Source organism: Mesocricetus auratus, unplaced genomic scaffold (genome assembly GCF_017639785.1).
Source record: "Mesocricetus auratus isolate SY011 unplaced genomic scaffold, BCM_Maur_2.0 Super-Scaffold_100676, whole genome shotgun sequence".
Lineage (NCBI taxonomy): Eukaryota > Metazoa > Chordata > Mammalia > Rodentia > Cricetidae > Mesocricetus > Mesocricetus auratus.
In genome coordinates, this window is record NW_024429266.1 from 38,402,177 (window position 1) to 38,429,785 (window position 27,609).

At 46.0% G+C, this 27,609-nt stretch overlaps 1 protein-coding gene and 1 pseudogene across 1 annotated transcript in view; both read right to left on the reverse strand.

The window, feature by feature from the left end:
- Nucleotides 1-16,048, reverse strand: part of Ncf2 (neutrophil cytosolic factor 2) — a 29,055-nt gene extending 13,007 nt beyond the window's left edge. The window contains exons 1-6 of the mRNA XM_005071285.4: nucleotides 15,680-16,048; nucleotides 13,587-13,669; nucleotides 8,442-8,550; nucleotides 4,435-4,569; nucleotides 1,613-1,720; nucleotides 94-153 (exon numbers count right to left, since the gene is read on the reverse strand). Coding sequence (XP_005071342.1) covers nucleotides 94-153; nucleotides 1,613-1,720; nucleotides 4,435-4,569; nucleotides 8,442-8,550; nucleotides 13,587-13,669; nucleotides 15,680-15,853 — 669 coding nt within the window. The 5' untranslated portion in view covers nucleotides 15,854-16,048. The remainder of the gene's footprint in view (nucleotides 1-93; nucleotides 154-1,612; nucleotides 1,721-4,434; nucleotides 4,570-8,441; nucleotides 8,551-13,586; nucleotides 13,670-15,679) is intronic.
- Nucleotides 16,049-20,330: 4,282 nt separating this feature from the next.
- Nucleotides 20,331-21,625, reverse strand: LOC101828983 (annotated as a pseudogene).
- Nucleotides 21,626-27,609: the final 5,984 nt, after the last annotated feature.

Sequence of the window (27,609 nt, forward strand, 5' to 3'; positions counted from 1 at the left end):
GGCCCCTTAGCTCTGCTGAGAGACAGACTTATGAGCAATATGTCATCCTAGCTCCTCTCACTGGGGCTACTTCCCAGATAGATTTGACCTCACCTGTGGCTGCAGAGGGGCAAAGCCAGAAAAGTTGTCTTGATGAACCACGGATGCCACAACCTGAAACACAGACCAAAGAGAAGTGAGCGAGCTGCTGACGACTCTGCTTGCCCATCATCTGTGTCTTTCCCCAAGGTCTCCCCCTCCCTCACACCACAGAACCACTGTCACTTGTGTGGGTTCCAGAGGGAGACGGAAGCTAAGGATTACCGTGTGCCTCTTCTGGGTTAGAACTCTCACACTCACTTACAAAACAAATATTTCTGTTATTCATGTAACACCAAATGAACCATTTTAACTGAAAATTTTATGGTGTTTCATACACCCACAAGGCTTTGCAATGCTATCTGGTGCCAAACATTTTAATCACCCCAAAAGAAAACATTGGCCCTATTAAGTAGTTTACAGTCTCCTCTCCTAGCCTGGCAACACACGTTTCTAAATCTCAATGGGTTGACCCACTTAAAGACTTTATGTAGAATTGCGCAGCCTTTTCTCCCCATTTGTGTGTGTGTGTGTGTGTGTGTGTGTGTGTGTGTGTGTGTGTGTGTTGTGAACATGCAAGTAGAGGCCAAGGTTAATGTGAGAATCATCCTAGCTGCTCTTCCACCTAACTCACTGAAGCAGGGTCTCGGTCAAACTCAGAGCTCACTGATGTGGCTAGTCTAGTCTTGCCAGCCAGCTTGCTCAGAGAGTCCTGTCTCCACTTTCTGAGCCTGCAATTGCAAGCAGGACTCCATGGCTACCTGGCAATTAAGTGGCTCCTGGGGACCTGGGATCTGCTCTTCATGCTTACACAGAAAGCACTTTAACAACTGAGCCATCTCATCAGTCCTAGCGTGTGACATTCGTGTTGGTCTTCTTATAGACAGCATACACTTTCATCCACGCTGTAGCTTTTTGTAGGTTAGTAGTATTCCACTGTCTGGAAATACCATATTGCATATATCTATTCACGTATTAAGGGCTCTTTGGGGTGTTTCTATTAGCCATGTTCTGTTGGTCTCTATGATTCTACCAGCTCCAGCTGCTCAGCCATCGGACAACTCCCATTTCCTAACTGCCAAAGTCAAAGGCAGTTTGGAAACAGTACGGCTGCCTCACTTCAAATCATGTCTGAAAGAATTTAAGACCTGCATTCAGAAGAAAGCCTGCTGAAGAAGGAATCCAGTCATAGGGCTGTGAAAAGGGGAGTGATAATCGCAGGAGCATTGAGCCAAGGGCATCTCCGGCTGACCCTCTACCCTAGCATTCTCTGGACCATCAATGAGCCCTAGCTATGTCTTTTACACTATGCCTCGGTCCTGAGACTCAGCATCCCCACAGGGACCTCGGGAGTTACTGATGGCTGGCCAGGATGATGAAAGAAAACTGGAAATATTCATCCCTTCCTGTCAGCGAGATTCCTCATTGTCATCCCTGAATGCCACAGTGGGGCCATGTCTTCGTGAATCCCTTCTGCCTGGCCCCATGTCGTCCAGGGCACAGGAGAGGTGGAAAGATGAGCAGCCCCACTTACCGTGGCCTTGCCCAGATAGTCCTTCTTGGCCAGCTGAGCCACCTGCCTCTCATTTGGCCGAAACAGCCTGCCCACAGGGATCACAACAGGCTCAAACAGTTTCTGCTTCTGTAATAGAATGGACAGTCATGTGTCACGTGTCACTCAGCAGTATTGGGTTCACTCTGAGCAATGTGCTGTTAGGTGACCTTGTGTGAGCATCATAGAGTGTGCTTGGGCAACCTTGGTGGTTCAGCCCTGTAGAGTGTGGTCCACTGGTTGACTAAAACATCTACACATCTCTCATGACAGTATCTCCTCATCTGAAAATGCGAGCGATGAAACCATTCCTGCATTCCTCCTCAAATGGACCACTGGAAAAAGTCTCGAGAGAACATCTTTTGCAAACCATAGAGTGTCCAGCAGGATCAGTTGGGTTTATTAATTCTTTGAGAATTTCTGTTTTGATCTTATTCACCCAACCCCTCCCCTTAACTCCTACCAGATTTACCCTTACCTCCTTACTACCCATAACTTGTGTCTTTTGTTTGTTTGAAACAGAGTCTTACTGTATAGCCTTAGATGACATGGAACTCACTGTGTAGAGCAGGCTGGCTTGGAATTCATAGAAATCTGTCTGTCCATGCCTCTGGTGTGCTAGGATTAAAGGTGTGTACCACCATGTCCAGACTCTTTTTTTCAAAATAACCCCTCAGTTCCAATTTGTGTTATTCATATATTCCTGTGTGTGACTATCAATTGGCGAATGGTTGACCTACCAGGAGCCACACCCTTAAGAAGAACTTGGCTCTTCCTTCCCCTAGAAGCCACCAGCTGTCCATAGCTCTTCAGTTAGAGATGAGGCCCATGAATCCCTTTCTACTCCCTGCTACAGTATTGACTGGCTTGATATTCTGCAGGCAGTCACAGCTGCTCTGTGCTCAGTACAATGGTCCTGTCCTGTCTATAAGATATTATTTTGTTCTGATCCTCCATGACCTCTGGATCTTACAATTTTTTTCTGGCCACCTCTCTTCTGTGACACAGATGCCACTGCACTTGGAGAGCTGCCGTAAACTTGTATAGGGATACAAGTTTAGGAGGCAGTGTGATTGTGGTAGTTTGAATGTAATTGGCACCCATAAGCCCATAGGGAGTGGCACTAGTAGGAGGTGTGGCTTTGTTAGAGTACCTCTGGCCTTATTGGAGGAAGTGGGCCACTGTGAGGGTGGGTTTTCAGGCCTCCTATGCTCAACCTATGCTCAGTGTAGAAACTATTCACTTCCTGTTGCCTGCAGATCATGTAGAACTCTCATCTCCTTCTCCAGCGCCATGTCTGCCTGCACACCGGCATGCTTCCTGCCATGATGACAATGGACTATATCTCTGAAAATGTAAGCTAGTCTCAATTAAATGTTTCCCTTTATAAGAGTTGCCATGGTCATCCAGTCTCTTCACAGCAATAGAAACACTAAGACAGTGATACTATGTCTGTTTAGCAAAGTAACAGTAGTGAGCGCCCCAACAATGGGTATTTGGTCAGATTCACAGTACTAGGCATGTGTTTCCTCCTATGGAATGGGCCTTATATTCAGGCACAAAGCAGTTGATTACCCCATACCATTCATAACACTATTGCACCTATGGGCATATGTTGCCAGCACTGATCATTATTTCACAAGGCGCACAGCTGTGCAAGACTATTGATGACTTTTTTTTCTTCCAGAACCCTACATAGAACCTTCTAGTACTTTTAGAGCTAGTCAACATGTAGGAAACTTCTTGGTCAGTACCAACTTGATTTGTCCATGTCCTGTGACTCATGTGTGTGCTGTCTTAAGCAATGGGGTCCTGTTGGAGCTATCCTCCACAGAGGATGACATTCATCCCAGAAGTCATAGGTCGTCAGTCAGGGATGTCCAAGAGACCTCCAAAACAATAGAGACTGTTTCCATTGCTTTGGGTTGCCCACGGGAAGAAGTTGGCTTTAGCATCATCTTATGTAGGTATTGTTCACCTAACACTCTTTTTCTAGAGCACTGACCCTTTCCCACTGGGTGTGGTTTCTTGAGTTTCTCTCCCAGCATAGAGAGCACCACCACAAGGATGCCTCAAGAGCTGCACAAGGGTTGTGACAATGCTCTCTTGGGACTATTATTGTTCATGAGCACAGGCATACGCAAACTTGAGCCCCCATATTGGTGTTTAAATAGAGCTTATTTAAAACTACCTTTTGGTGGGCTGGAAGGTAACTAGGAAATTAAGAGCACTTTCTGCTCTTCCAGAGGACCAGAGTCTGCTTCTCAGCACCCACATCAGACAGCTCACAACTGTGTACACTTCCAGCTCCAGAGGATCCAACACCCTTCTGGTTGCTATGGTCACCTACACGCACATTCTCACACATAGACACATAATTTAAAATAAAATATCACCAAAGAAAGAAAAACGACTTTTGCTCCCAAGTAAAATCAAACTATGAATAATAATTATTTCATAATTACTTCACAGAACTGGAATATTTTTGTGGGAGCCACATTGAGCCTGGCACTGTGCTAGACAGTGAGGATGCAAAGGTAAGCAGAAAAACACAGCCTCTGTCTTCACAATGCTTGGAGACTATACTGTACCAAGAACTGCAGGCCTTGCACAGGGCCCCACTGTGAGAGATCCAGGAACTCTGCTGTTCCATTCTCTAGCATGTGGCTTCTCAGCTCAGATTCGGGATGGAAGATGTTGAAAGAACATTTATTAGCCAGAACCAACAAAGAAAATGTTCCCCATCATGGTGTTCTGGGAAACAAATGGGACTCCAAGGATACCCTTTCCACCACCACACTCACCCAGATGCTTTCCATGGCCTTGTCAATTTTGGAATGCCTGGGTTCGGACTTCATGTTTGTTGCCAGTGCTAACTGCTCTTCTGCCTTTTTCCATTCCTCTTTCTTGGCATGCATTAAAGCGATATTATACAGCACCTAGAAAAGCAAAGGCCAGGCAAAACTTGAAACTACCCCAGTGCAAGGCACCAGGAAGGATTCACATGTACACACAGGGAATGCTGTCTGGTGACACAATTCCATTCCTCAGTGTTCAGGCCATAGCCGACAATTAGTCTAGCTACTGAGTTCTGTCAGACATAAGGGCTGGGTTGAAGCATTTTAATGCATAAAGCCAGGGTCATGTGCATTCTTCTAACAACCAACTAGGTCAGGAGGGGATGAGAACTAGTGTGTTGCTCTAATATAGGGAAGGAGAGCTTTCTCAGGGTCCCTTGGGGAGATGGAGACAAAGTTGAGAAGGAAAACGAAGATGTGCAATCTCTAATTTCTGCTATTGCTATTGAACCTGGTCCACAGGCCAGGTGCAGGGTGGGCCAAGGTTCCAGATGCATTGTTCTGTACTCGAGCCAACAGAACCTGGTGAGGGTTACATGAATAGCAAGACTGTCACAGAGCAGTGTGCATGAGACAACTCCATGGAAAGTCCAACAGAGCTGGAAAGAGAGTTGGCACACACAGAGCCCAGGGGAAACACTTTAGCTGCAATGGAGAGAGAATGACAGAACTTTCCAGGTCTTTAGTTGAATTGTAAGGTCATCAGAGTCTACTTTATTATAATACTGCACAATTTCCACAAAGAACCAATTAAACTTTTGGATAAAAGAAAGTTATGGAAACAGAGGTGTGACACTGAGTTCTAAAGGTCACTGATGCTCTCTCTTTCCTCTCTTAGATCATGTGCTTTTGGGGACACCAGCTGCCCTGTTCTGACAAAATGCAGGCAGTTGCACAGGGCTGTTCTGTAGCAAGAATGGAGGCCTCTTGCCAACCAACAGTTCTACCATGCTAGACACACATGGGCAACGAGATTGGTATTTCCATGGAGTTAGGGGCTGGTGCTGGTGCTGGGAGCAGAACTAACCCCAGGAGTAGAGCTCTATATGCCCTTTCCCACCCATCCCGAGCACCAGTGAAATGGTGCCTTCTACATGGGTCTTTGACTTACAATGGCTAAAATTAGGATTTATTCATACTTACTTAGTGTGTGTGTGTGTGTGTGTGTGTGTGTGTGTGTGTGTGTGTGTTTGTGAGTCATGGCACACCAGGTCAGAAGACAACTTGTAGGAGTCATTCCTTTCCTTCTGCCATGTGAGTCCAGGGTTTGAACTAAGGTCATCAGCCTTAATGGCAAGCAACTCTTAGCCACTGAACCATCTTGCCATCCCCAAAGGACTCAGGATTTGGACTTGGGATTGTTTTTAATTTGACAATAGTACAAAAGAGAAATACATGCAGTAGAAAGAACACTTCCAAGTTTTAATTTTGACCTTGTCACCTAGGCTAGTGACACATACTATACTACTCTCATACAATGTGGTTAGTGTCATAGAATCTTCCCAACTAGCCAGCCATGCAACCACAAAGGAAAGCAAATGACACACTGGAGGAGGCGTGGAGGCCTCAAGGGGTGGGGGTGGGGTGGAGGGTTTCTCGGTGATCACTACAACAAGCAGAATAAAAATCCATGGGTAACAAGAAGTTACTTTGGTTTAGCACAACTAGGTAGCCGTGTTGGTTCAAATAGTCTGACCCTGAGTGGTTTATTTTAGGCATATTTAAGCACAGCACAATTTGGTGGAAACTTTCCCAGTGATGACTAAGTCAATCCTGTGCGTACACTAATGCACAAAGTAAGCTAAATAAAGATCAGATGGGACTACATTGCAACTCTTTGTAAGATGCATGTGACACCTTCCATAAAGATGGGTTCTATAGATTGACTGAAAAAAGCAAACTCATGAGTCGGATCTGGGGAAGGATCCCGTGGGGTTTGGGCCACACAGCACTAAGGTCACTAGGCTATTAATCATGTCACCCCCAGCCTTCTGGGTGGATAACAGCTATGCACCCTTCCTTTGAAGGAGCAACACTGTGTGCTTAACATTCCAGGTTTCCCTAGTGCTTGTCTGTGAGCACAAGGACCTCCGTGCCTCCTGCAACACACTAGTGTGCTATGCCATAAACCACAAATGTACTTGGTGTAGGCGTGTTAAGTGCATTACTTACTTAAAATAAGTTTTGCCCTAACTGGGACTGGGGGTGTGGCTCCGTTGTGCTTTCCTAGCATGTGCAACACCCTGGGTTCCCTCCCCAGTGCTGCATAAACCCTGCTGCAGGAGCATGACTGTGTCCTGAACACTGTTGAGGGGAGGCAGGAAGATCAGAAGTTCAAAGTCATCCTCAGCTACATACCAAGTTTAAGGCTAGCCTGGCCTGTAAGAGTCCTGTTCAGAAAGAGGAAGGGAGGGAGGGAGGGAGGGAGGGAGGGAGAGAGAGAGAGAGAGAGAGAGAGAGAGAGAGAGAGAGAGAGAGAGAGAGAGAGAGAGAGAGAGAGAGAGAGAGAGAGAGAGAGAGAGAGAGAGAGAGAGAGAGAGAGAGAGAGAGAGAGAGAGAACAGAGAACAGAGAAAGGGGGCATTGTCTGGACAGAACTTGTCATCATAAGTTGAGAAACATCTGACACAAACTTGGCTGCCCTAACACACCCATGACATGTGAGGATAGTAGAGAAGTGACCACAAAGGGCTTTGGAGTTGTTCTTGGTCACCTTCTGAGGTCTTTCCGTATAACCAGTTTTTATGACTAGTAGGGCCTTGAGACACCCTCACAAGAAATTGTGAGTAGGGAAATGACTGATTTCCTGCTCCCTGGGTCATTTCAACCCTAACCACAGTAGGAACTCCTTCCTATGAAGTTCTGTTTGCAACACAGGGCACAAACCTTTTTTTCTAGAGCTGTCTGCCCCCACCCCACACCTACCTCTCATATGTATAAGTGGCCCTCAGCAGAGTGCAGACCATTTTGATTGTCCCAAGGTGACTAGATGCTCCTGGCATCTAGTAGGGAGAGGCCAGAGAGAGCCAAAAGTCCCACAAGGACAGCCCCTACAACAAAGTGTCTGCTCCAGTTTGTCCAGAGCCACCGTCCGCAGGAGCTCGGGCAGTGATAGAACCTGTTTTTATTTGTAGCTCTGAACAACCCCCGGAACACTTCACTTCTTGTGCTGAGAAACTGAAGCAAAAGAGACATTGGTTTGTTCAGTAATGATTCTAAATAAAGGTCTGTGACATTGGCAGGGGTTTTCACTTTTTTAAGCTAGTGGTTTATATTTGGTAGTTTGATAGGGAAGAAAAGTTCACAAACTCACAAGCCAAAGCCAGCCATGCCTGTCCTTTTTGGTAACACAGGAGAGAGGCTGTCCTTGTTTGGAGAACTTCACCGCACCGTGTACATTGTCCTGTTCATTGACAGACTTGTACCAAATGACTGGCAGTCTCTCTCTGAGGGTTAACCAAGTACCCAGATGGGTTACAATGGCTTCCTCAGACAGAGGACCTGTGATTTTTGGATCTGTTAGTATAATGCTGAACAAATAGTTTGTCAGATTGAATTGCTAAATAAAACATGCAAATTACTGCAAATACTCTCACAGGCCAACACACTCCTGTCTGGTCTCCCTTCAAAGCACACAGTGACCTTGTGTTTTTCACAGACTTCTGAGCCTGAAATTAAGAAAATGTTCACTCTCGGGAAACTCATTACTCCATGAGGAGCCTGAAGTCTTTGAATCTCCCCCCCCCTCTTCCTCCTTTTCCTCCCCCCCTCATTCCCTTTCCTTTTCCTCCTTTGTCAATGTTGGGATCAGGTCCTCACATAGGCCAGGCAAACACCTTATTTCTTAACAGAGAGCCTGAGTCTCGAAGCACATGAATCAGCATGACTTCAGCATGCCTTCGCAGACGGTAATAGACACTGTGTTCCCTAAATGTCCTCTCCAGGCATCCTTACCTCACAAGCAAACAGCTTGAACTGCAGCCCCAGGATCTTGTAGTCTATCAACTGGTTCCCTCGAAGCTGAGTCAAGGCCTCTTTAAGGTCTTTGATAGCTGAGTCGTATCTGCAGGACGGGGAGAAGTCAGTCAGTCTGTCCATCCAGGTCACAGAAATGCAGAAAACCTGTCTCCATTCTCCACCCATCCCACTGGAAGACGCCTTCTTATCTCACTTGACCAGTTCTCCATTTTCACCAACCCTGAGACCAAAGATTCGGCAGAAGAGGTATGCTCTTGCACCCTGGAGACCCTCGGTCTATGAGAGTAACGGGGATTTTCTTCTCTATGGGCTGTGCACACATTTCCCACCTTCTGATGACCCCCACGACCTTCAAACACAGCTCCCACTCTCCCCAGAGAGGTCCAAGCAGTACCGCACCTGCCCACGCTGCTTCTCTTTGGAAGAGTCTTAGGGCGGATTCCAAACAGTCCCCACCACCCTCATTCCGGCAGATCTGCCAGGCACAGCTGCTGGCAGTGTGGGGGGGGCGTTCCTTGTCACAGCTATAGCTGTGGGCACCCTCCTCCTGCCTACAACCATCTTCTGTGTCTTCCACTAAGTTCAGTTTAGCTCTTGTTTTTGTAGCCTCTTGTCTCCTGTTCACACTTTGGGAAAAGGGGGAAAGTTACGCCCACACGTGTCTCAGGCCATCTTGTGAAATAGGAGAGGGTACTCTGTGAATCTGCAGGCTGTGTGTGGCTGTCTGTTTCTCTGAAGCAAGGAGCGGGCAGGTGGAGGCGCAGGTGCCCCGTTCCCTGAGTAGCCGCGGTTTCCACAGGGTCCCACAGCCTGTTTGAGAGCCGGGAAACCTCAGCGGGTATGTGTGCAGTGCCATCAGAATCTCAGTGGGTATGCTTTCAGTGTCATCAGCACTAATGACAAGTGTGTGGTGCTCCCCGAGGAGCTGGCTGAGCAGGTGGACCTTAGCTGTGGAGATGCCGAGTCTACCTGGCCCAGCAGGGACTCAGCAAAGCCCTCCATGTCACTCTCCATCTCATCAAGATGTCCACAGTGTGAAGAAGAAGACACGTTACCCAGATGCTTGCTTTGTGTGAAAAAGCTGGGTGGGGTTAACCCCGCTGAAGTCCATTTGTTGCTGTTGTTTGTCTTTTGTATTCCAGGCTGATCTTGAACTCAGTGTGTAACCTGGGATAACCTTGAACTTCTGATCCTCCTGCCTCTGAATGCTGGATTGTACCCAGTTTATGGTGGGGATCAATTGACCTAGGGCTTCTCGCATGTTAGGTAAACGCTCTACCAACTGAGCTACTGGTGTCCATTTTTAAACATGTCTTTGAACAGATCATCTGCGTGGCAGCCCCTACCCTGCTGCAGCTTCTCTCCTCACCGATGTACTTGTGGACCACAGCTGTACCCATGGCGGGGAACACAGCTTTCACACAGCTCTGGATCCCACTCTAGAGGTCTGAACAGGATAAATTCTTAGGAAAGCCTGAGAGAGGCTCTCAACTCTAGATCCTGCTGGCTTCCTTCTGTGCCATCTGGAAGCTTCCTAAGAAGTCTGTGGAGAAGCAGCCACACCCCCAGGGTGGGCAGGCTCTCTGTTCCAGAGGACGAGGACACACACACACACACACACACACACACACACACACGCACGCACGCACGCACGCACGCACGCAGCACGCACGCACAGCACACAGAGTCTAGAATCCCGGAGCTCATCTGCGCTCTCCAGGATAACAGTCTCAGGGTAGACAGGGAGACAGGCCCAGTCTTCCCACCTCTGCCCAGCAGGAAGAAGGCCTGGCCTCCTCCCCTCTCTTGGTCAGCTCCACCTTATTCTGAAAGGTCTCGCCATGCTCTTATTTCCACCTCCCTAAGATCCAAGAGGTCCCTGGTGTGAGAGACAATTTACAGACCCTCCCTCTTTGGGATGACAACGCTGGGGACAGATAGTTTGATGGGAGGGAGGAAGTCATCCTGGAGATATCATCCACTGCTTGGGAAATACCTCTGACTTTGTTCTGCTGGGATTGAAGGCAAGAAAGCAACACCACTGAAACCAGGTGGGGATGGGGGTGGGGGAAAGGACCTTCCTTGGTGTAAAGCCCACTGCAGTGGGAAGGAGTGCCCAACCCACTCAGCACTAGGTCACCCCTCTAGGCCACCACGCCCTTCAAGCCTGCGCATAACACTAGCCCAACTTTGTACCACGATCACTAGCCCTGGCGACAGATTTCCCCCTTGTCATCTACTCCTTCCTTGAAGCAGGAACTTGTTTATATCCATTTAATTACTGCAACAAGTGTGGGTTTGTCAAGATTTCCGGACATGGTGAATATCTACAATCCCAGAGCTTGGGAGGTGGAGGCAGGAAGACAGAAGAAATCAAGGCCAGCCTCAGCTACGGAAACACTGCCCCAAACAAATGACTTACCGAAAAGGAGAGAAAGAGAAAAGAAAATGAAAAGGGGAGCCAGAGAAGCAGCGCAGCTGTAAAGCATTTATTCCTCAAGCATGAGGACCTGAGTTTGAATCCCAAGGACTCATAAAAACAAAGCCAAGCACGGTGGCTGAAGAAACGGCTCAGTGGTTAAGAGCACTGGCTGCTCTTGCTGGGGACTGGGTTTCCTTCCAAGCACTCACATAGTGGCTCGCAACCATCCATAACCTCAATTCCAAGGGATCTGATGCAAGCTGTGGCCTCCAGGGGTACCAGGCAAGCACGTGACCCACATACATACCTACAGCCAAAACACTTGGACTCGTAAAATAATCTTTAAAAAAAAAAGGCAGTGTGTCATCGGTATGACCTGTAATCCTACACTAGGGAGACAGATACAGGCAGATCTTGGGGATCTGCTGGCCAGCTAAATGAGCAAAGTGGCCAAGTCTGTGTTCAGTGAGTGACACTGGAAGGCTTTGAACTGAGGGTGTTGTCAGCCTGAAGAATGGAATGCTCAGCTGTTGCTAAGAGCAACCACCAGTGCACAGAGAACTTCAAAGGTGTAGATGTGGCCAGTTACCTGATTGAGTGAGAGTAAAAGGAATCTTCTTGGAAGAAAAGAAGACACGGAGCCCCTCGGGAGAGAGAGCCTGGTGTAAGGAAGAGGCAGGGTGGCTGCCTCCATAGACAGTGTGGCTGCTCGTTTCTCAACATTCTCTTCTCATCCCTGCTTTCTGCATCCAGTATCTTCTCCAGAAGTCGAGACTATATATAGAGGCTAGCCCAGCCCAGCACAGCCCACCCCATCCTATTTACCCCAAAAGGCACTCGAAGGCCGCTGTTTTCACTAGATCTAATAACTCATGATAAAGAGACAATAGAATAGAGGACAGGCTTCCAGAAGGAATTTCTACATGAAAATATCTGAAAGTTCCAGAGCCTGGAAGGCTATGATTTTGAATGACTTAGAAAAAAAAAAACTAGAACAAAAAAGCCAGACATGGTGGCTTCTACCTGTAGTCCTAGCACTTGGGAGTTGAGGGCAGGAGGATTAGGAAGTCAAGGTCACCCTCGGCTAACAGACTTTACTACACAACACCCCCCAGCCCCCCCATCCCCCACCCCCCCCTCCCCGTCTCAAAAGCAAACAGAGGTGGAGAGGTCGATGGGAGGGACCAGAAAGCTGCTGTAAACTACTGGAACACGCCCACCACAGGGTGGTCACCTTGTCAGTGTGACCCCCTCTGAAATCCACTGCTTTCTTGTCTTTTCCACCAGTGCTGCTCTGACTCAGACCCTCGTTTGTCACGAGGACAACTGCGTTCACTTCCAAAGTGATTTTTCCAGGCACCCATCTTAAACATCCCATCTCCATGATCTGCTTGAGAACTCCAGGGAGTCATCACCCAGCTCCCTCCCGGTTCAGGCATCCTCTGCAGCCTCGCCCCAGTCCCCATCAATGCCCTGTGCTGCCCAGTTTCACTGCTGGAAAGTTCTTCCTTCCTCTCAGCCAGTCTCCTCTTCCTCAGAACTTGTGTGGACACAGGCAGACACTTCCCAGTGTCAGGCTGATGTCTGACTTTGCCCAGAATATCTGAAACTCACATTTTTAATATTATCCCTTTGTTATTTATATACTTGTTCTTTGGGCATTTGAGGGGAGAAAGGGGGTTGAGGTTAAAGTTGTATTTTTGTGGTTTTTACTATGTTTTTGTTTTTCATGACAGGGTCTTTTTATGTAGCCTTGGCCATCTGGAACTCACTCTATAGACCAGACTGGCCTCAAACTTAGAGATCCTCCTGCCTCTGCCTCCTGAGGGCTGGGACTAAAGGCATGTGCCACCACAACTGACTCTCTCTCTCTCTCTCTCTCTCTCTCTCTCTCTCTGTCATTCTCTCTCTCTCTTCTTTCTTTCTCTCGTGTTCTCTTTCTTTCTTTCTTTCTTTCTTTCTTTCTTTCTTTCTTTCTTTCTTTCTTTCTTTCTTGTGTGTGTCTTTTTACTGCTTTATTGACTGTAACAGCCCAAAACATTCACAATGTGATAGAGGGAAGGGACTTCACTATCATCCCACCATCCAGAAATGATGATACATTGGCCCATGCCTTCCAGACTACGGTCTGTGCAACAAGTGGGCTTTGTGCTAACACAAAGTTTTGAAACCGTTTTTTTGAAATTTGCCATCCACTGAGAACTTTTTCTAATGGAACATATATACTATTTGTCTGTATTAACTTATATGCGCATGACTAACAGTTTGTATTTTTGTTTTTGTGTCGGGACATCCCCCAACCCCCACCCAATAGTTTAAACTGAGTTTTACAGACACTTTCAGCAGGGATGAAGCCAGGTTGATTTGATTTCTCAATGACCCTTGTTTGGGGACTGCTGATCCCTCACGGAGAGGCCATCGTGTGTGTCCTCATTAGGGACACTGGTAGGAGGCCCAGCAGCTAATAGCCAGCCAGTGTTTGTGTCCCAGATGACTTACATGAGGTCAGGCTTGCCTCCCTTCCCCAGAAAAACCTTTTCCATGCTATTTCTTGCATGACTGTCCAGAAAAAGCTAGCCAGCCTTCCTTCCCACTGAGGCTGCAGGGTACCTATTGAATACTAGGTACACCAGCACAAGGGCCCATCCGTCAGACTTGTTGTCGCACTCTCCCAGTGTGGTTGGCACGGGACCACTTACTTCTCCATGCTGTAGTAGAGCATCCCTCGCTGGAAGTAGGCCACTGCCAAATGCTTGTCTCTGTTGATGCTTTTGGTGAAGGCCTGCAGGAAGAAGGGTCCATACATGGCCACAGAGCCAGGCAGAAAGGAAGTATAAGAGTAGCCCCAGGGTGAGGAGGCAGGTGTGTCATAATGATTCAGCAACTCAAGGTGACAAAATTGGCCTGGGGTACAGACATCTCGGGTTGCAATGCCCTGGGGTGTTATTTCCTCATTTCATAGCCTGTGGTAAATTACCTAACCTCCCTGAACTTCATTTTTTTTTCCTCTGTAAAATAAGTGCTAGGGCTGGAGAGGGCAGCAGTTAAGAGAGCTTGCTGCTCTTCCAGAGGACCCAGGTTCAATTCCCAGCAACCACATGTTAGCTTACAACCATCAGTAATTCTAGTTTTAGGGGTTTCCTTGAAATTCAGATATGAACAGGGTGCCAATCCATATATACTATCAAAACACCCACTCACATTAAAAAATTAAAAATAAAATGAATGTGATATAGTTAAAATATGTTGTATTTGCTTGATACAAATTTATTGCATAAGTATTTATATCACTACAATAATAACAAGAGTATATGTATAATATTGTTAATAAGTGATTAAACAGGAAAGCAAGGGCAGAGAGCATGAGAGGACCAGTAATAGAAGAATGGAAGGAGACATCTTGAGCAGTAAGGGTAGAAGAAGCCAGTGATCTGAGTGTGTGAGGTGGCCGGCGCAACTTGGTCAGAATCTCAGGCCAGGCCAAGGTGTGAGCACCCAGCAGGATAGCTGCCTCCTCTCTCCACAGTGTGCTCTGTCTCCACAGCTCTCAGGATGCGGCTGGCCCCTGAGGGGAAGTGGAGGGGGCAGTCTCCCTCCAGGCAGAGGCTGGGTCAGCCCCTGTTCTGTCCCACCTGCTTGCTGACTGAGAGCCTGATCTTGGGAAGGCACTGTCTCCGGGTCTGTCTTCCTGCCCGGATGTGGACTTGTGGACAGTGCTCCTTCACCTGCTGGTCAGGGGATGACTGGTGAGAACTGCTTCGCTAGAGGTGGTGTGGTCTGGGGAGATGGCTCAGTAGCTAAAATGCCTGCCTCTCAGCATGGTGGCCTGAGTGTGACCCCAGCCAGGTGTGGGGCCACGCCCTTTACTCTCAATGCTGGGGAAATGGAGACAGGGTCTCCAGCCAGCCTAGCCTAATAGGCAAGTCCTGGGCCAAAAAGAGACCCTACCTCAAAAAGCAAGCAAGCAAACAAACAATCAGTGTGGACAGGGTTCGAGATGGTTAAGCAGTTAAAGGCGCTTGCTGTGCAATCCTGGAGATCTGGGGTTGATTCCTGGAACCAGGTAAAGATGTAAAGAGAGAACTCCACCAAGGTGTCCTTTGACCTTAGCATGTGTGATATGGCATGTGTACCCACCCCAACCCCCATCACACACATACAAACACAATCAGTCAGTCAGTCAGTCAGTCAGTCAGTCAGTCAGTCAGAAGCTGGGTGGTCATGTCAAACGCCTTTAGGCAAAACTCTCTGACTTTGAGGCCAGGCTGGTCAATAGAACGAGTTCCAGGACAGCCAGGGCTGCACAGAGAAACCTTGTCTCAAAAAACCTGGGAAAAAAATGCTAAAATGCCCCATACCCTTGGTGGACTTCATGGCTCAATTACAGCGTGATTTCTGTCAGCCAGCCTCCGAATCCTTAGAGGAGCACCCTGCATCATTAATCAGAATTGTTTGAGCCAAACTGACGGGGGATGCTAAGTCCCTGGAAACCTTAAAGGGCACCTTACAATTGGGTGCAGGACCGTGAGACAGAGTAAGCGTGTCCGGTGTCCAGGGGTGGAGTTGGTAAAACGTAACTGAAGAAGTCTTCACAAGGTGATTACACAATGACCTTAGGTTATGTGAAGTTACTGGAAAGAAGCTATGGGTGGCCCAGAAAACCTGTCCTGGGAGCTTTTAAAACTGCCAGGCCAGGGGCTGCTAGATGAAGGGCTTTTGTTCTTTTACAGCTTTGGGAGGTGATGTTTCCAGTGGGCAGAAAAGCTCTCTGTACAGGGGCCCCTCAACTCACCTGCTCGGCAGCTGGCATGTTCTCCAGGATGGTATGCATGCAGCCTATGTTGAAACAGATCCTCGAGTGGGGGTCCTGCACCTCGCTGAAGGCCTCCAGCGCGCCCTTCCAGTCCTTCTTGTCTGCTGCCAGCACCCCTTCATTCCAGAGTCTGATGGCCTCTGCCAGGGACATGGTTAGCGGCGTGCCGGGGGGCAAGGAAGTTCAAGGTGTCTCTCTCTCTCTCTCTCTCTCTCTCTCCCCGGGAGCTGCAGGGCACGCCAGGCCTCAGGGTCCCAACCTAGAGCTCAGAACGGGGTCTAGCCTCCCTGTGGGTGACTTCATTGTGTCAGGAAGTTTCCCCACTTTTCAGGAACTGACGCATAAGCTAGCATGAGAGAGAAAAGGAAAGAGGAGAGGGCTGGAGGGGGCGGGATGGAAAAGGGGAAGTGTGTTAGATGCTGCCTGCCATGGGCCAGTCAGTTCCTCTAAGTGCTTCTGCTACGCCCTGGGCACCTCCTATTCGCCTCTGCCTCCCACGCCCTCTGTGGCAGCTTCAGAGCAGGGGAACCTCAGCAGGTCTGGCCAGGCACGCCCCTGAGGTTGCCTCTTTTCATCCTTGAATGAATTCCTTGCTCTGATCCTCTGGGTCACCTGCTGTTGACACACTTCTTTTTGTTCTACAGATACAACCCAGGCTGGCCTGAATTCCCAATCTTCTGGCCTCAAGACTCCCAAATTCTGGAGTTACAGGTGTGCAGCCACTACGCTAGCTGTTTTGTTTTTGTTTTAAGATCTCGGGCAGAAACATAAGCATGCTATACATATCTGAAATGGGATGGGTTGTTGTAAGTGTTCATCCAGGTCTGAGATAGCTTTAAGAGAATTCAGAGGGGTCCAATTTCTTGTAAATACTCAAACTGGGAGGCAGACATGACAGTAATTATCACCTGTTTGTAAAAAACTGGAGACATTGCTCCTGGATTGATGACTAATGAGTTCACTAGTCTCTGTAAATACAGATTTGAAATTCCTCTACTTACTGCCCTGGTAAAGTTAAAGTTAATACAAAGACAAACAAACAACAGCAACAGCCAAAACAAAAAACTCTCCTGAGGAAAAGTCAGGTAGTGTGTCTAAATGATGAAATCTGCCGAAGTCTGGACTTCTTGGTGGGCAAAACGCATGTTAATGAGGGCCACACACATGGATGTTTCCGAGTCTTGTTTTGTGGCACCTGAAAGAACTCAATACTTGGTTTGCAGGATGAAGATAGGAGGGTTGAAAAGATGACTGTGTCATTGCATAGGCTTGTTCCTTTCTTTGGTAGGCCTTCCTATCTTCTTTGCCGGTAATCTCAAACTTCCAGGCTTGCCCATCTTGTACCCACCTCTGTGACAGTCAGCTCCCTACTCTAAGTCACAGAGAGAATATGTTTTCTTGTTTCATCTGCTCCTAAATACTGTATTGTTGTGGAATATTCCTTTACACTGTGTGAAGATATGTCATTGTGATTGTTTTAATAAAAAGTCAAATAGCCAATAGGTAAGCAGGATTTTCAGGGCAGAGAGAATTCTGGGAAGAAGGAGGAGTTTCAGGGAGATGTGGAGGAAACAAGACATGTAGGAGATGAGGTAACAAGCCATGAGCCACGTGGAGCACATAAATTAATAAGTTATAACAGCTAGCTAGAAACAATTGTAAGCTAGCAGGTGAGCTTGCATAATTAACAATAAGTCTACATGTGGTTATTTGGGAACTGGCTGGCAGGACAGAGAAACACTCACTACATATGGTGTCCAATGTCCAGCTATGTATATCCACATACCTGAGAAAGAAAAGAAAGTTCAAAACACAGAATCAAACACAGCTTCCTGGTGCAGCTTCCTGGTGACTGAGGTCTCTTGGGTAGACTTGGTGTACAGAGACTCCCTGCTAACTGGAGCCAGTACCAGCACCAGTGCCATGGGCTAAGCTAAGCAGCTCAGACAGCTGACATGGCAGTCTAAGAATTGTCTCACATGATCAGAGAACATTGCAGATGTTCAGTAAAGACAGATCCAGACCAAAAAGAAGTAAATAAGTAAGTAAATAAATAAATAAACATGATCCTCTAAACAGGTTACAGTGTGTTTTAAAAAATGTGCTTAGGCTTAAAAAAGAAAAGAAAATGGGTTTAGACAATCATAGAGAAATAGTTTATAAATAATAAAATGAAGTCTTTAAAGAGAAAATAAAATAATATGAAAAGATACACCACTTAAAGATGGAAAGTATACAGCCTGGATCTAATATGGTGTCTTTTTTTTTTAAAGATTTATTTATTTATTTATTACATATACAGTGTTCTGCCAGAAGAGGGGACCAGATTGAATTGTAGATGGTTGTGAGCCACCATGTGGTTGCTGGGAATTGAACTCAGAACCTCTGGAAGAGCAGTCAGTGCTCTTAACCTCTGAGCCATCTCTCCAGCCCGAGTATGGTGTCTTTTTTACTTTAAATTTTTTGATAGCTGATGAATGAACGAACAATAGCGGCTGAGGGACAGTGGATTGTAAAAACTGCTAAATTAAACAAACCTTTATATTTTAAAAATGTTTGAATTTCAAAATGGAAGTCAAAGAATATATTGCTTTGGAGAAGAGTTTATGTTTTTGTTTCCACAGAAAACAAAAGGCTGTGGATTAATTCGAGGTTGATAGAGATCAGATTTGATTGGGAGAGACCCCCCTGGAAATCCTGACTACAGACACAAAGAAATAAACCTAGCTGGGTGGTGGTGGCACACTCCTTTAATCCCAGCACTTGGGAGGCAGAGGCAGACAGATCTCTGTGAGTTTGAGACCATTGTGGTCTACAGAGTGAGTTCCAAGACAGCCAGGAATGTTACACAGAGAAACCTTGCCTCAAAAAACAAAAAAACAAAGCAAAGAAAAACAAAACAAAAAAACCCTTGAGACAGGTAACATATATTTTACTTGTTCAAGCATAAAATTTTAAAAAATTCATCTTTGTCGGGATTATGTACAACACACAGACCATAACTGTGTTAATGCAGATAGGTGTGTTTCTTTTGAAAGTCTGTATGTTTTCAGAACAAGGGGACCAGCCACCAATAAAAATGGGTAGCCCATGTGATCTAGCCTCTCAGAGTGACTCTGGTGCAGTTTTCTCATCGTTCTACATTCAGAACATCTTCAAGGATATGGGCTGAGATAATCCAGCCTCAGACTATTCTAGCTAGTCCTTGACCATTATCCTAATTTTCTCAGGGTCCCCTAGAGATACCAGTGCCCCCAGACAACAGGAAGCAGTCTAGAGAACACAATGCCTGCATTCTCAGGAGGCAAAGTGGGTGATTTGGGGTCATTTGGTGCATTATAGATGTGTGTCATTTTTAGGGGGTGTTAGTTACAAATTGTTACTGGTCATGGTCAGGAAAAAAACTGAACAAAGGAGATTAGATTCAGAGATCTCTTTCTGAAGCGAAAAAGGGGGATATAGTATAGAAACGATAGGATAAAAGGGTAGATTATTGTATCTACTTTAAAACAAAAAAAACCAATCTCTAATATTTTACATCAGTATGGACTTTTATATATTGATACAACTTTAAGGTTATTTTAGCTAGAACATACTCTATATACATTTCCATTCTTATTCAAGGTATTTTTGTATATTGATATTGATACTAATTTAAGGTTATTTTTGTTATACTGTATATGTTTCTACCCTTGTTTATTATACTGTATTATACCTATGTAATGTAATATAAATTTCTAGTCATTGAAATTTATTACAAACTATTTAGGATAATTAAGAAATACAAGTTAGTAGTTAGTCATCTAAAAATCAAATTTATGGCCATGGTAGGTATGTTTTCAAGGTCAAATGGAGATATGTTTTAGATAGATGTTTTTCAAACACTTCAAAGACCTATAGAATTTGGCATTTAAAATGTTATAAAACCTAAGGCTTTTCGTGACAGTGAGACATGTCTGCTCCTAACAACACCAATCCACTTCTAAAAAGGATGATGTACATCGAAGAACCTCTGTATGGAGTTTGCTTTCTTTGTGGTAAAAGCTAGCTACTGGGCAAAGGAACTGCCCTTGCCTCAACTGCTGACAGTATGCTGTCCAAACTGAACAAGCAGGATGCAAAAGAAAGAGACTGCTGAACTTTGACAAGACAGGGTAGGACAGTGCTTCACAGGAAAGTTTGTTAGATATTCTAGGCCCATAGACTGAATATGGGTGCCCCAATGTTACAGAGGGAGCCTGGGGTGACTGTCCAGGCAGCCAGATATCTCTGTCATTTCATAGCTTTGGAAGCTGTTTGCTCTGTGCCTCCTGTTTACTCAGGTAATAGTACATCTCTCTTGGGTCTCTGATGGAGTTGAAGACTAGACAGAATTAAAGTTTCCCTCAATCATTACAGAAAGTAAACTAGGAATAAAACTTTAGACTCATCAAGAGAGCATAGATAATGGAATATTTTCCCTAAATTTACCAAATACAAATGAACTGGATATTGTAAATATAATTCTTACCTGATACTTGTTCTTATTGCTTATTGTTTTATTATATTAGATGTTTTTCACTGTATCTTTGATCAGGTTTTTATTCAAATAGGCTCTCTCTGCTCTATGTAATGAAACAGATTTCAATAGTTAAGCAGCAGGCTTTTTCTCCTCTGTGGTAGGTTTCTTCCCAGCTGCTGGCTTCTTGGTGGTTGCAGCCTTTTTCCCTGCAGGCTTCTTTGGCTTCTTGATATTCACAGGCACCTTTTCTTTCTTACTCTCTGTAGACTTCTTGTCTGCTGCCCCTTTCTCCGATTTGGCTGCCAGTGCTGCTGCTGCTGCTTCTAGTTTCTTCACCCAGAGTTTGTGATTTCTGGCCTGGCGAAGAATGGCATTCCTGTGCATTGTCTTTGCGTAAGGGTTCAGCTTCAACATGATTCTCAGGTTCTTCAGTGGATTCTTCTTCAAGACTCTACTGTGAAACTTCTTGCGTGGTGCTCGGAGGGCTCTTTGGATCTCTGGGCTTTTCAAGATTCTTCTAACGTCTGTGTTCATCATCTTGTGAATGGGAAGATTATAGTTACTCTTGAGGGAAGCAGCCTTATGCCAAGTGCCATACAGTTCATCTAATTTCCAAAAGGCACTCTCAGTCCAAATGCAGAAACGTCCCACATGCCCACCAGGAGCAAGTTTCAAAATGCTAAGCTTGCTTACATTAAGCAAAGTAATACCAGGGATGTTTCTGAAGGCCTTGATGATACCATTATCTTTATTATAGATGATACAGGGTTCCCTGCATTGGATACGTCTTTGGTTTCTCATTTTGCCCTTGCCAGCTCTCATTCTCTGAGAGGCATAGACCTATGTGATGTCATTCCAAGCTTTAAGTTTCTTAAGCAGCAGCTGAACAGCCTCCTTGGTCTTCTTGTAACCTTCAACCTTATCTTCAACTACCAGAGGGAGTTCAGGAACTTCCTCAATACGATGACCTTTAGACATCACTAAAGCTGGTAAGGCTGAGGCAGCCAAGGCAGAACAGATGGCATGTCGCTTTTGGGTTGTGTTCACTCTGCGGTGCCAACGACACCAGGTTTTGGTTGGTGCAAACATGCGGCCTCCCCGGCACATATTTCCAAAGTCACCCTGGCCAGAACGGTGAGTTCCACCACCTCAGACTCTGAGAATTCGTGCCCTACCCCAAGACTCAGCACTGGTCTGATGACCTGCCAGTTCACTCACGGCATAGGGCTGTCTTGTTTTTCCTCAAGTTCGTGTGAACAAAGTTCACAATATCCGGTTGAATGGGTGCTTTGAACACAGCTGGCAAAGTGATGTTTTTGCCAGAAGACTCCCCCTTTTCAGAGTACACCAATATGAGGGGACAGGCACAAGCCATGGTGGGGAGAGGAGAAGGCCACGCTCCTCTCAACCCGGCAGATCCCACAGGAAAAGGCTATGTTAGATTTAAAACCTTTTCTTTTTATTTACACAAAAAGGGGGAAATGTTGTGGAATATTCCTTTATGTTGTATGAGGATATGTCACTGTGATTGGTTTAATAAAATGTAAATGGCCAATATTAGGTGGGGTTTTAGGGATAGAGAGAACACTGAAAGAAGGAGGAGCTGCAGGGAGATGTGGTGGAAGCTTGATATGTAAGAGATGAGTAACAAGCCATGAGCCACATGGCAGCACATAAAAATGAATAGAAATGGGTAAATTTAAGTTATAAGAACTAGTTAGAAACAAGCCTAAACTAGCAACTGAGCTTTCATAATTAATAATAAGTCTCGGTGTGGTTATTTGGGAGCTGACTGATGAGACAGAGAAACACTCACTACACTGTATTTCCTCTCTACCTTCTTAGCTCTTAGGTCCCTTGGAAGCTGGGACACTGCTTTTTATTCTCAGATCTTTGGCACTGACTTTTAAGAAATGATGGGAGATGGCTGGAAGTTGGTGGCACATGCTTTAATCCCAGCATTCGGGAGGCAGAGGCAGGAGGATCTTTGTGAATTCGAGTCCATCCTGGTCTACACAGCCTCCAAGACAATACAGAGAAACCCTGTCTCAAAAAAAAGAAAGAAAGAAAAGAAAAGAAATGATGGGAGAATCGAGTGGTAGTGGCACACGCCTTTAATCTCAGCACTCCAGGGCGGAGACCAGTAGATCTCTGTGAGTTCAAGGCCAGCCTGGTTTACAGAGCAAGTTACAGGACAGGCTCCAAAGCTACAGAGAAACTCCATCTCAAAAACAAAACAAAACAAAAAGAAATACATGATGGAAGAAGTTAGACCCAGGCCTGGTGGCAAAGGTCTGTACCCCTAGCTCCTTGGGAGGCTGAGACAGAAGGGTCCCAAATTCAAGACCTATCTAGGCAATCTAAAGATCCTGTCTCAACATACAAACTGAAAAGTAGTTTAGTGCTAGAACTCTTACCCAGCATGTAAGATGGAAAATGACCCCCAGGTAACAGCCACACCTGTGGCTCTGCCCAGTGGATGATCAAAACTTGACCATCACAGCGATTATTCTCAGGAAAATCAAGTGGACTTATAGCCAAACGAGGCTTTACATAAGCAATGTTTTGGTCATCATTGTCATCATCATCATGATCATCATCATCCTAGCCTGACATTTAGACTTCCAAGTGATCTCCCAGGCCTTAGGTTCTCACTTTCTACCTCTGTCCAGGCTTCTATGGCTAGTTCCTCTTCTCAGCCACCCTTTCAAATCTGTGCATGAGACTCACTCCGCCCAGCTGTCAGGGCAAGCTCCAAGCTCTTATGTCTTCTAGCTGCTTTGAAGGCAGGCTTGCAGGCTGCAGCCCATGTTCTAGTCTTCTTTCCCAACTTCTAAACCATCAGCCATCACTTCCCATATGACAGCCATTCTCCACTTACAGGGTTACATATGCTCTTATGTCTTCATCCCAGCACAGACCTCAAACCTCCAGGCGGAAGTAGGGGTTGGGGAAAACCCATCCTTCTGTCTTCAGGGTATAAGCAATTGATTGGGCTAGACTCCATTTTGTTCACTTTCTCCAACCCCTGTCACCACACAGGCTAAGCCATCATCAGCTACAAGTTGACATAGTCTCCTGACCATCTCTGAGTAAAACCTACTTCCTTCTCTGTGCAGCTTTCGGGCTGTTTCCAAAGTCCACCTGTCTTAGCTATGGTTTCGATTGCTGTGGAGAGAGGCTGTGAGCACGTCAACTCTTTTAAAGGAAAACATTTAACTGGGGTTGGCTAATAGAGATTTAGTCCATTGCTACCATGTCAGGAAGAATGGCAGCATGCAAGCAGACACGTTGCTGGAAAAAGAACTGAAGGTTCTACATCCGGATCTGAAGGCAGCAAGAAGAGAGAGTGACACTGGGCCTGGCTTGAGCATCTGAAACCTCAAAGCCCACCCCTAGTGACATACATCCTTCAAGAAGGCCACACCTACTCCAACAAGACCACACCTCCTTATAGTGCCTCTTTCTGAGTCTATGGGGGGCATTTTCATTCAAACCACTCCACCACCTCAAACAGGTCATATCACATTTGCAAAGCACTTTCCAGACTCCTTGTTGGGCAGGCGGGCCCTGCCTGTTGTTCTGCACTCACCCCAAGATCCCCATCCCTCCCTGGGTCCCAGCTACAAGGGCAACTCCCTCTACTCCAGTGTCTCCATCCAGCTCTCCACTTCCTACTCAACTTTCACTTCCCCAGCTGGCCCCTGTGACACCCGACTGTGATCCCCCTGCTCAGTCACAGCACACAGCTCCCTCTGATCACCTGTGGGTCACAGTTTATTATTGTCCTCTGTGCAGTCACTGTGTGTAGTTACTGCTTCCCACAGTTAGCCAATGGGCTTTCAGCCACGATTCCTTCCCAAGCATTCTTCTGTCAGAACCCAAGTTCTGTTCCAGTCTCCTGAGTCAATGTGAAAGTTAAGCTATATCTTCCACACTGCCCCAGGGAGAGTGCTTTCATGGGTTCAGGCAAAAATGCTGAGTCTTACTTTATTTTTTTAAATGAAGTTTTGCTCTGCAGCTCTGGCCAGCCTGGGATCTGCAGTGATCCTTCTGCTGCTGCCGCCCAAGTGCTAGGATTACAGGTATAAATGGCCATACCTGAATTTTAACATTTACCCATTTAGTCTGTGTATGTGCATATGTGTAAGCATGCGTGTGCCACTGAACACTTGTGGAATTTCGAGTACAACTACATGAGATATTGCTTATCGCTATGTTGGCCTCCCATCTAAACTGTACGCTTGGGGAATACAGGGTCCATGTCTGATTTCATCTGGCTTCCCACTGTATTGTTCATGACTGTCATTTGTTTGATTATTAAGTTTTGTGTTAAATATCGATGCTGTGCATAGTGCCTTTTGAAGGCACTACTAAGCCTGGGAATGGCAAACACAGGCCGGAGCACAGCAAACACTGCAGACAGGTTTTGCCCTTTTGCCCCTTTACCTCTCTCCTGCTTAAAACTGTTACATCCCTAAAGCTAGTCCCCACAGTTCATTCCCTTACTAGGCCACTGACTCATTCCTGAGACAAAACACCAAGGTCCAACAATCAAAATTCGTTATTTGACAAACATGTCCAATCAGGACTTGCTAAGTCACTCTAGCAAGACTCCCCCTTTTCTCCTTACAAACCCTTTCTCTCCTGCAGAAACACCAGCCAGCTTTGCACCCTTTGCCTTTCCTGCTTTCCCTCGTGCTGCCGCTACTGCTTGCTGTCTGCCTTTGCAGTATCTCCCAGCGCTTGCCCCTCCTAAGCATTTGGTGTCTGGGTACGGCTTGTACTGATTCAGGGAGTGGGGTGTGGCACCTAGAGCTTACTAAACACAACCCAGGTTAAAACATATTCTCTCTTTTTTTTTAACTGTATTTTGTGTGTCTGTTTGAGTATACGGATGTGCAGCATACATGTGCAGAAGGCTGCAGAGGTCAGAGAGGTGTCAGAACCCTTGGAAGTAGATGTGTTGTGAGTCACCACGTGGGTGCTGGGAACCGACCCAGGCAAGCGCATGGCATTCTTTACGCCTGAGCTGTCTCTCTGGCACCCCTCTTCCTTTTGTGAAAGGACATTTGTGGGAGGTAATTCGGGAAAAGTGTGTGAATATTGCTAAGACAGTCGGGACAGATATCCCTTAGACAACACAAGACTGATTTAGAATGCTTTGAGGCTGAGTCTTGTGCCTTCTTCTTAATACTAATGCCACCTTATGTCTTTAGCCTCCCCACCCCCACCCCTCACCCCACCAGACGGTCCTGGATGTACTGGAACTCACTCTGTAGACCAGACTGACCTTGAACTCACAGAGATCCCTCTGCCTCTGCCTCCCAAGTGCTGGGATTAAAGGCCTGCACCACCACTTTTTATTTTATTTTTTTTAAATCCACAATTTGAATGAGACTTGCAAACAACCTGAAGAAGCCTAGATCGAGGAGGACACGGGCATGTGCACCAGAAATAGTGAACTCTGTGTTAATAGCAACACAGCCAAGTTTTGGAGTCAGTGACTGAACTCAACCACCCATGCAGAGGTCTGGAAGTCTCCCTTTGGACCAGCTCGCGAGACTGGCACTAAACCTGACTCTCACGTCCTCTCTAGCAACTGCTTGTCTCTGACATCCAGGGCTCCCAGCCTGACCTTTTCCCTGGAGCCTGAGCTCGGAGTCTACTCCCTGCTTCCTCCTCTTCCTTATCGGCTCACAGTTCAGTTGGCCAAGCAGACATAGATGTTGCCTTCACATGGATACTCACCCTTCTCCTTGAAGTGTAGCTTCTTCTCTGGGAGTTCATCAGTAAGGACCTGCAGGGTATCCTTCTGTAACGAAGGCCCTTCCATTTCCTTCTCAGCATTAGTACTTAATCTGTTGTCCTGTCTGAGGACACTTGGTAGAGTTTTAGAGTGCACACAAAGGCCATCACCCCATCCCTGGGACCGCCAGAGTGACACGTCTGCCCGTAGGAATGTAAACTGTTATCAGCTTACAAGATGATTGTAGTATGTGGATAAATACTTTCTTCCATATACTGGTAGTATTATTTTAATTCATTTAATTTTGGACATGACTCAAAAATTAAATATGGAAGAGTTTTCTGTCCTCATTGCTAAATGTTTCTGGAACATGGAAAATCATTTTGTTAACTTACTGGCACTCTTCCAGAGGACAGGTGGAGTTCTCCATCCCCTCCCTTTTTACACACATACAATGTGAGACAGCATTCTGTGTCATGCTCTTTCCTTCAGCCCTGCTGCCTCATCAGAAGAGAGCTTCCTCATTTCTTGCTTACGGCTCTGTTACTTTCCACTGTATAACCAGTCCAGTCCAAGAATGGCAGTCAGATTGTTTTTGATCGCACATTACTACATTAACTTTGGGACAAACATATATGTATATATATATATATGTATATGTATGTATGTATATCAGTCACACATCTGTGCACATACTTACAGGATGAATTAACAAAAATTGAATATCCACATCCAAGAGTTTATTTTAATGTCTGTTAGGGAATACAAGTAGGTTGAGTGGTGGCACATGCCTCCAATCCTAGCCTTCAGGAGATAGAAGCAGGAGGATCGTGAGTCTTCAGTCAGCCTGTCTCAAAAAAGAAAGGAAAAACTAACAAACAACAAACAAAACATATAGCCAGTATAATAGTTTTATTTTAATTTTCATAAATAAGATAAGTTTTTAAAAGGTAAATCAATGGAAGAAAAATTCTAGGAATTCTGGGTAGTTTTATGTCGAGTTGACATAAACTAGAGTCATTTGGGAAGAAGAAACCGTAACTGAGAAAATGCCTCTGTAACTCTGGCCTGTAGCTGTGTGGTGATGGCACACATCTTTAATCCCAGCACTTGGGAGGCAGAGGCAGGTGGATCTCTGAGTTCGAGGACAGCCTGTTCTATAGAGTGAGTTCTAAGACAGCCAGGGCTACACAGAGAAACTCTGTTTGCCCAGACTGCGGGCAAGCCTGGGGTGCATTTTTTAAATTAGTGATTGGGGTGGGAAGGCCCAGCCCACTGTGGATGGTGCCACCCTTGTGCTGGTGGCCCTGGTGTTATAAGAAAGCAGAGGGGGGTCATAGTGAGCCAGCCAGAAAGTGTCACTCCTCTGTGGCCTCTGCATCAGCTTCTACTTCCAGGATCCTGCTCTATGATTTTCTGTCCTGACTTGCCTCAGCAACGGAGTGTGAGATAAGAGTTCTAAGCAGAAGTAAACCCTTCCTTCCCTAAGCTGTTTATGATCATGGTGTTTTATCACAGCAATAGAAACCTAACTAGGACACTAAGCAAACAGCAGCATTGATGGTTTGAGAATTTGGCTAAAATTAAAAAGTAGTATGTGAAAGGAAAAAATATAGTATATGAAGATTTCCTTAAAGCTATATTTTCCTACATTTGTGA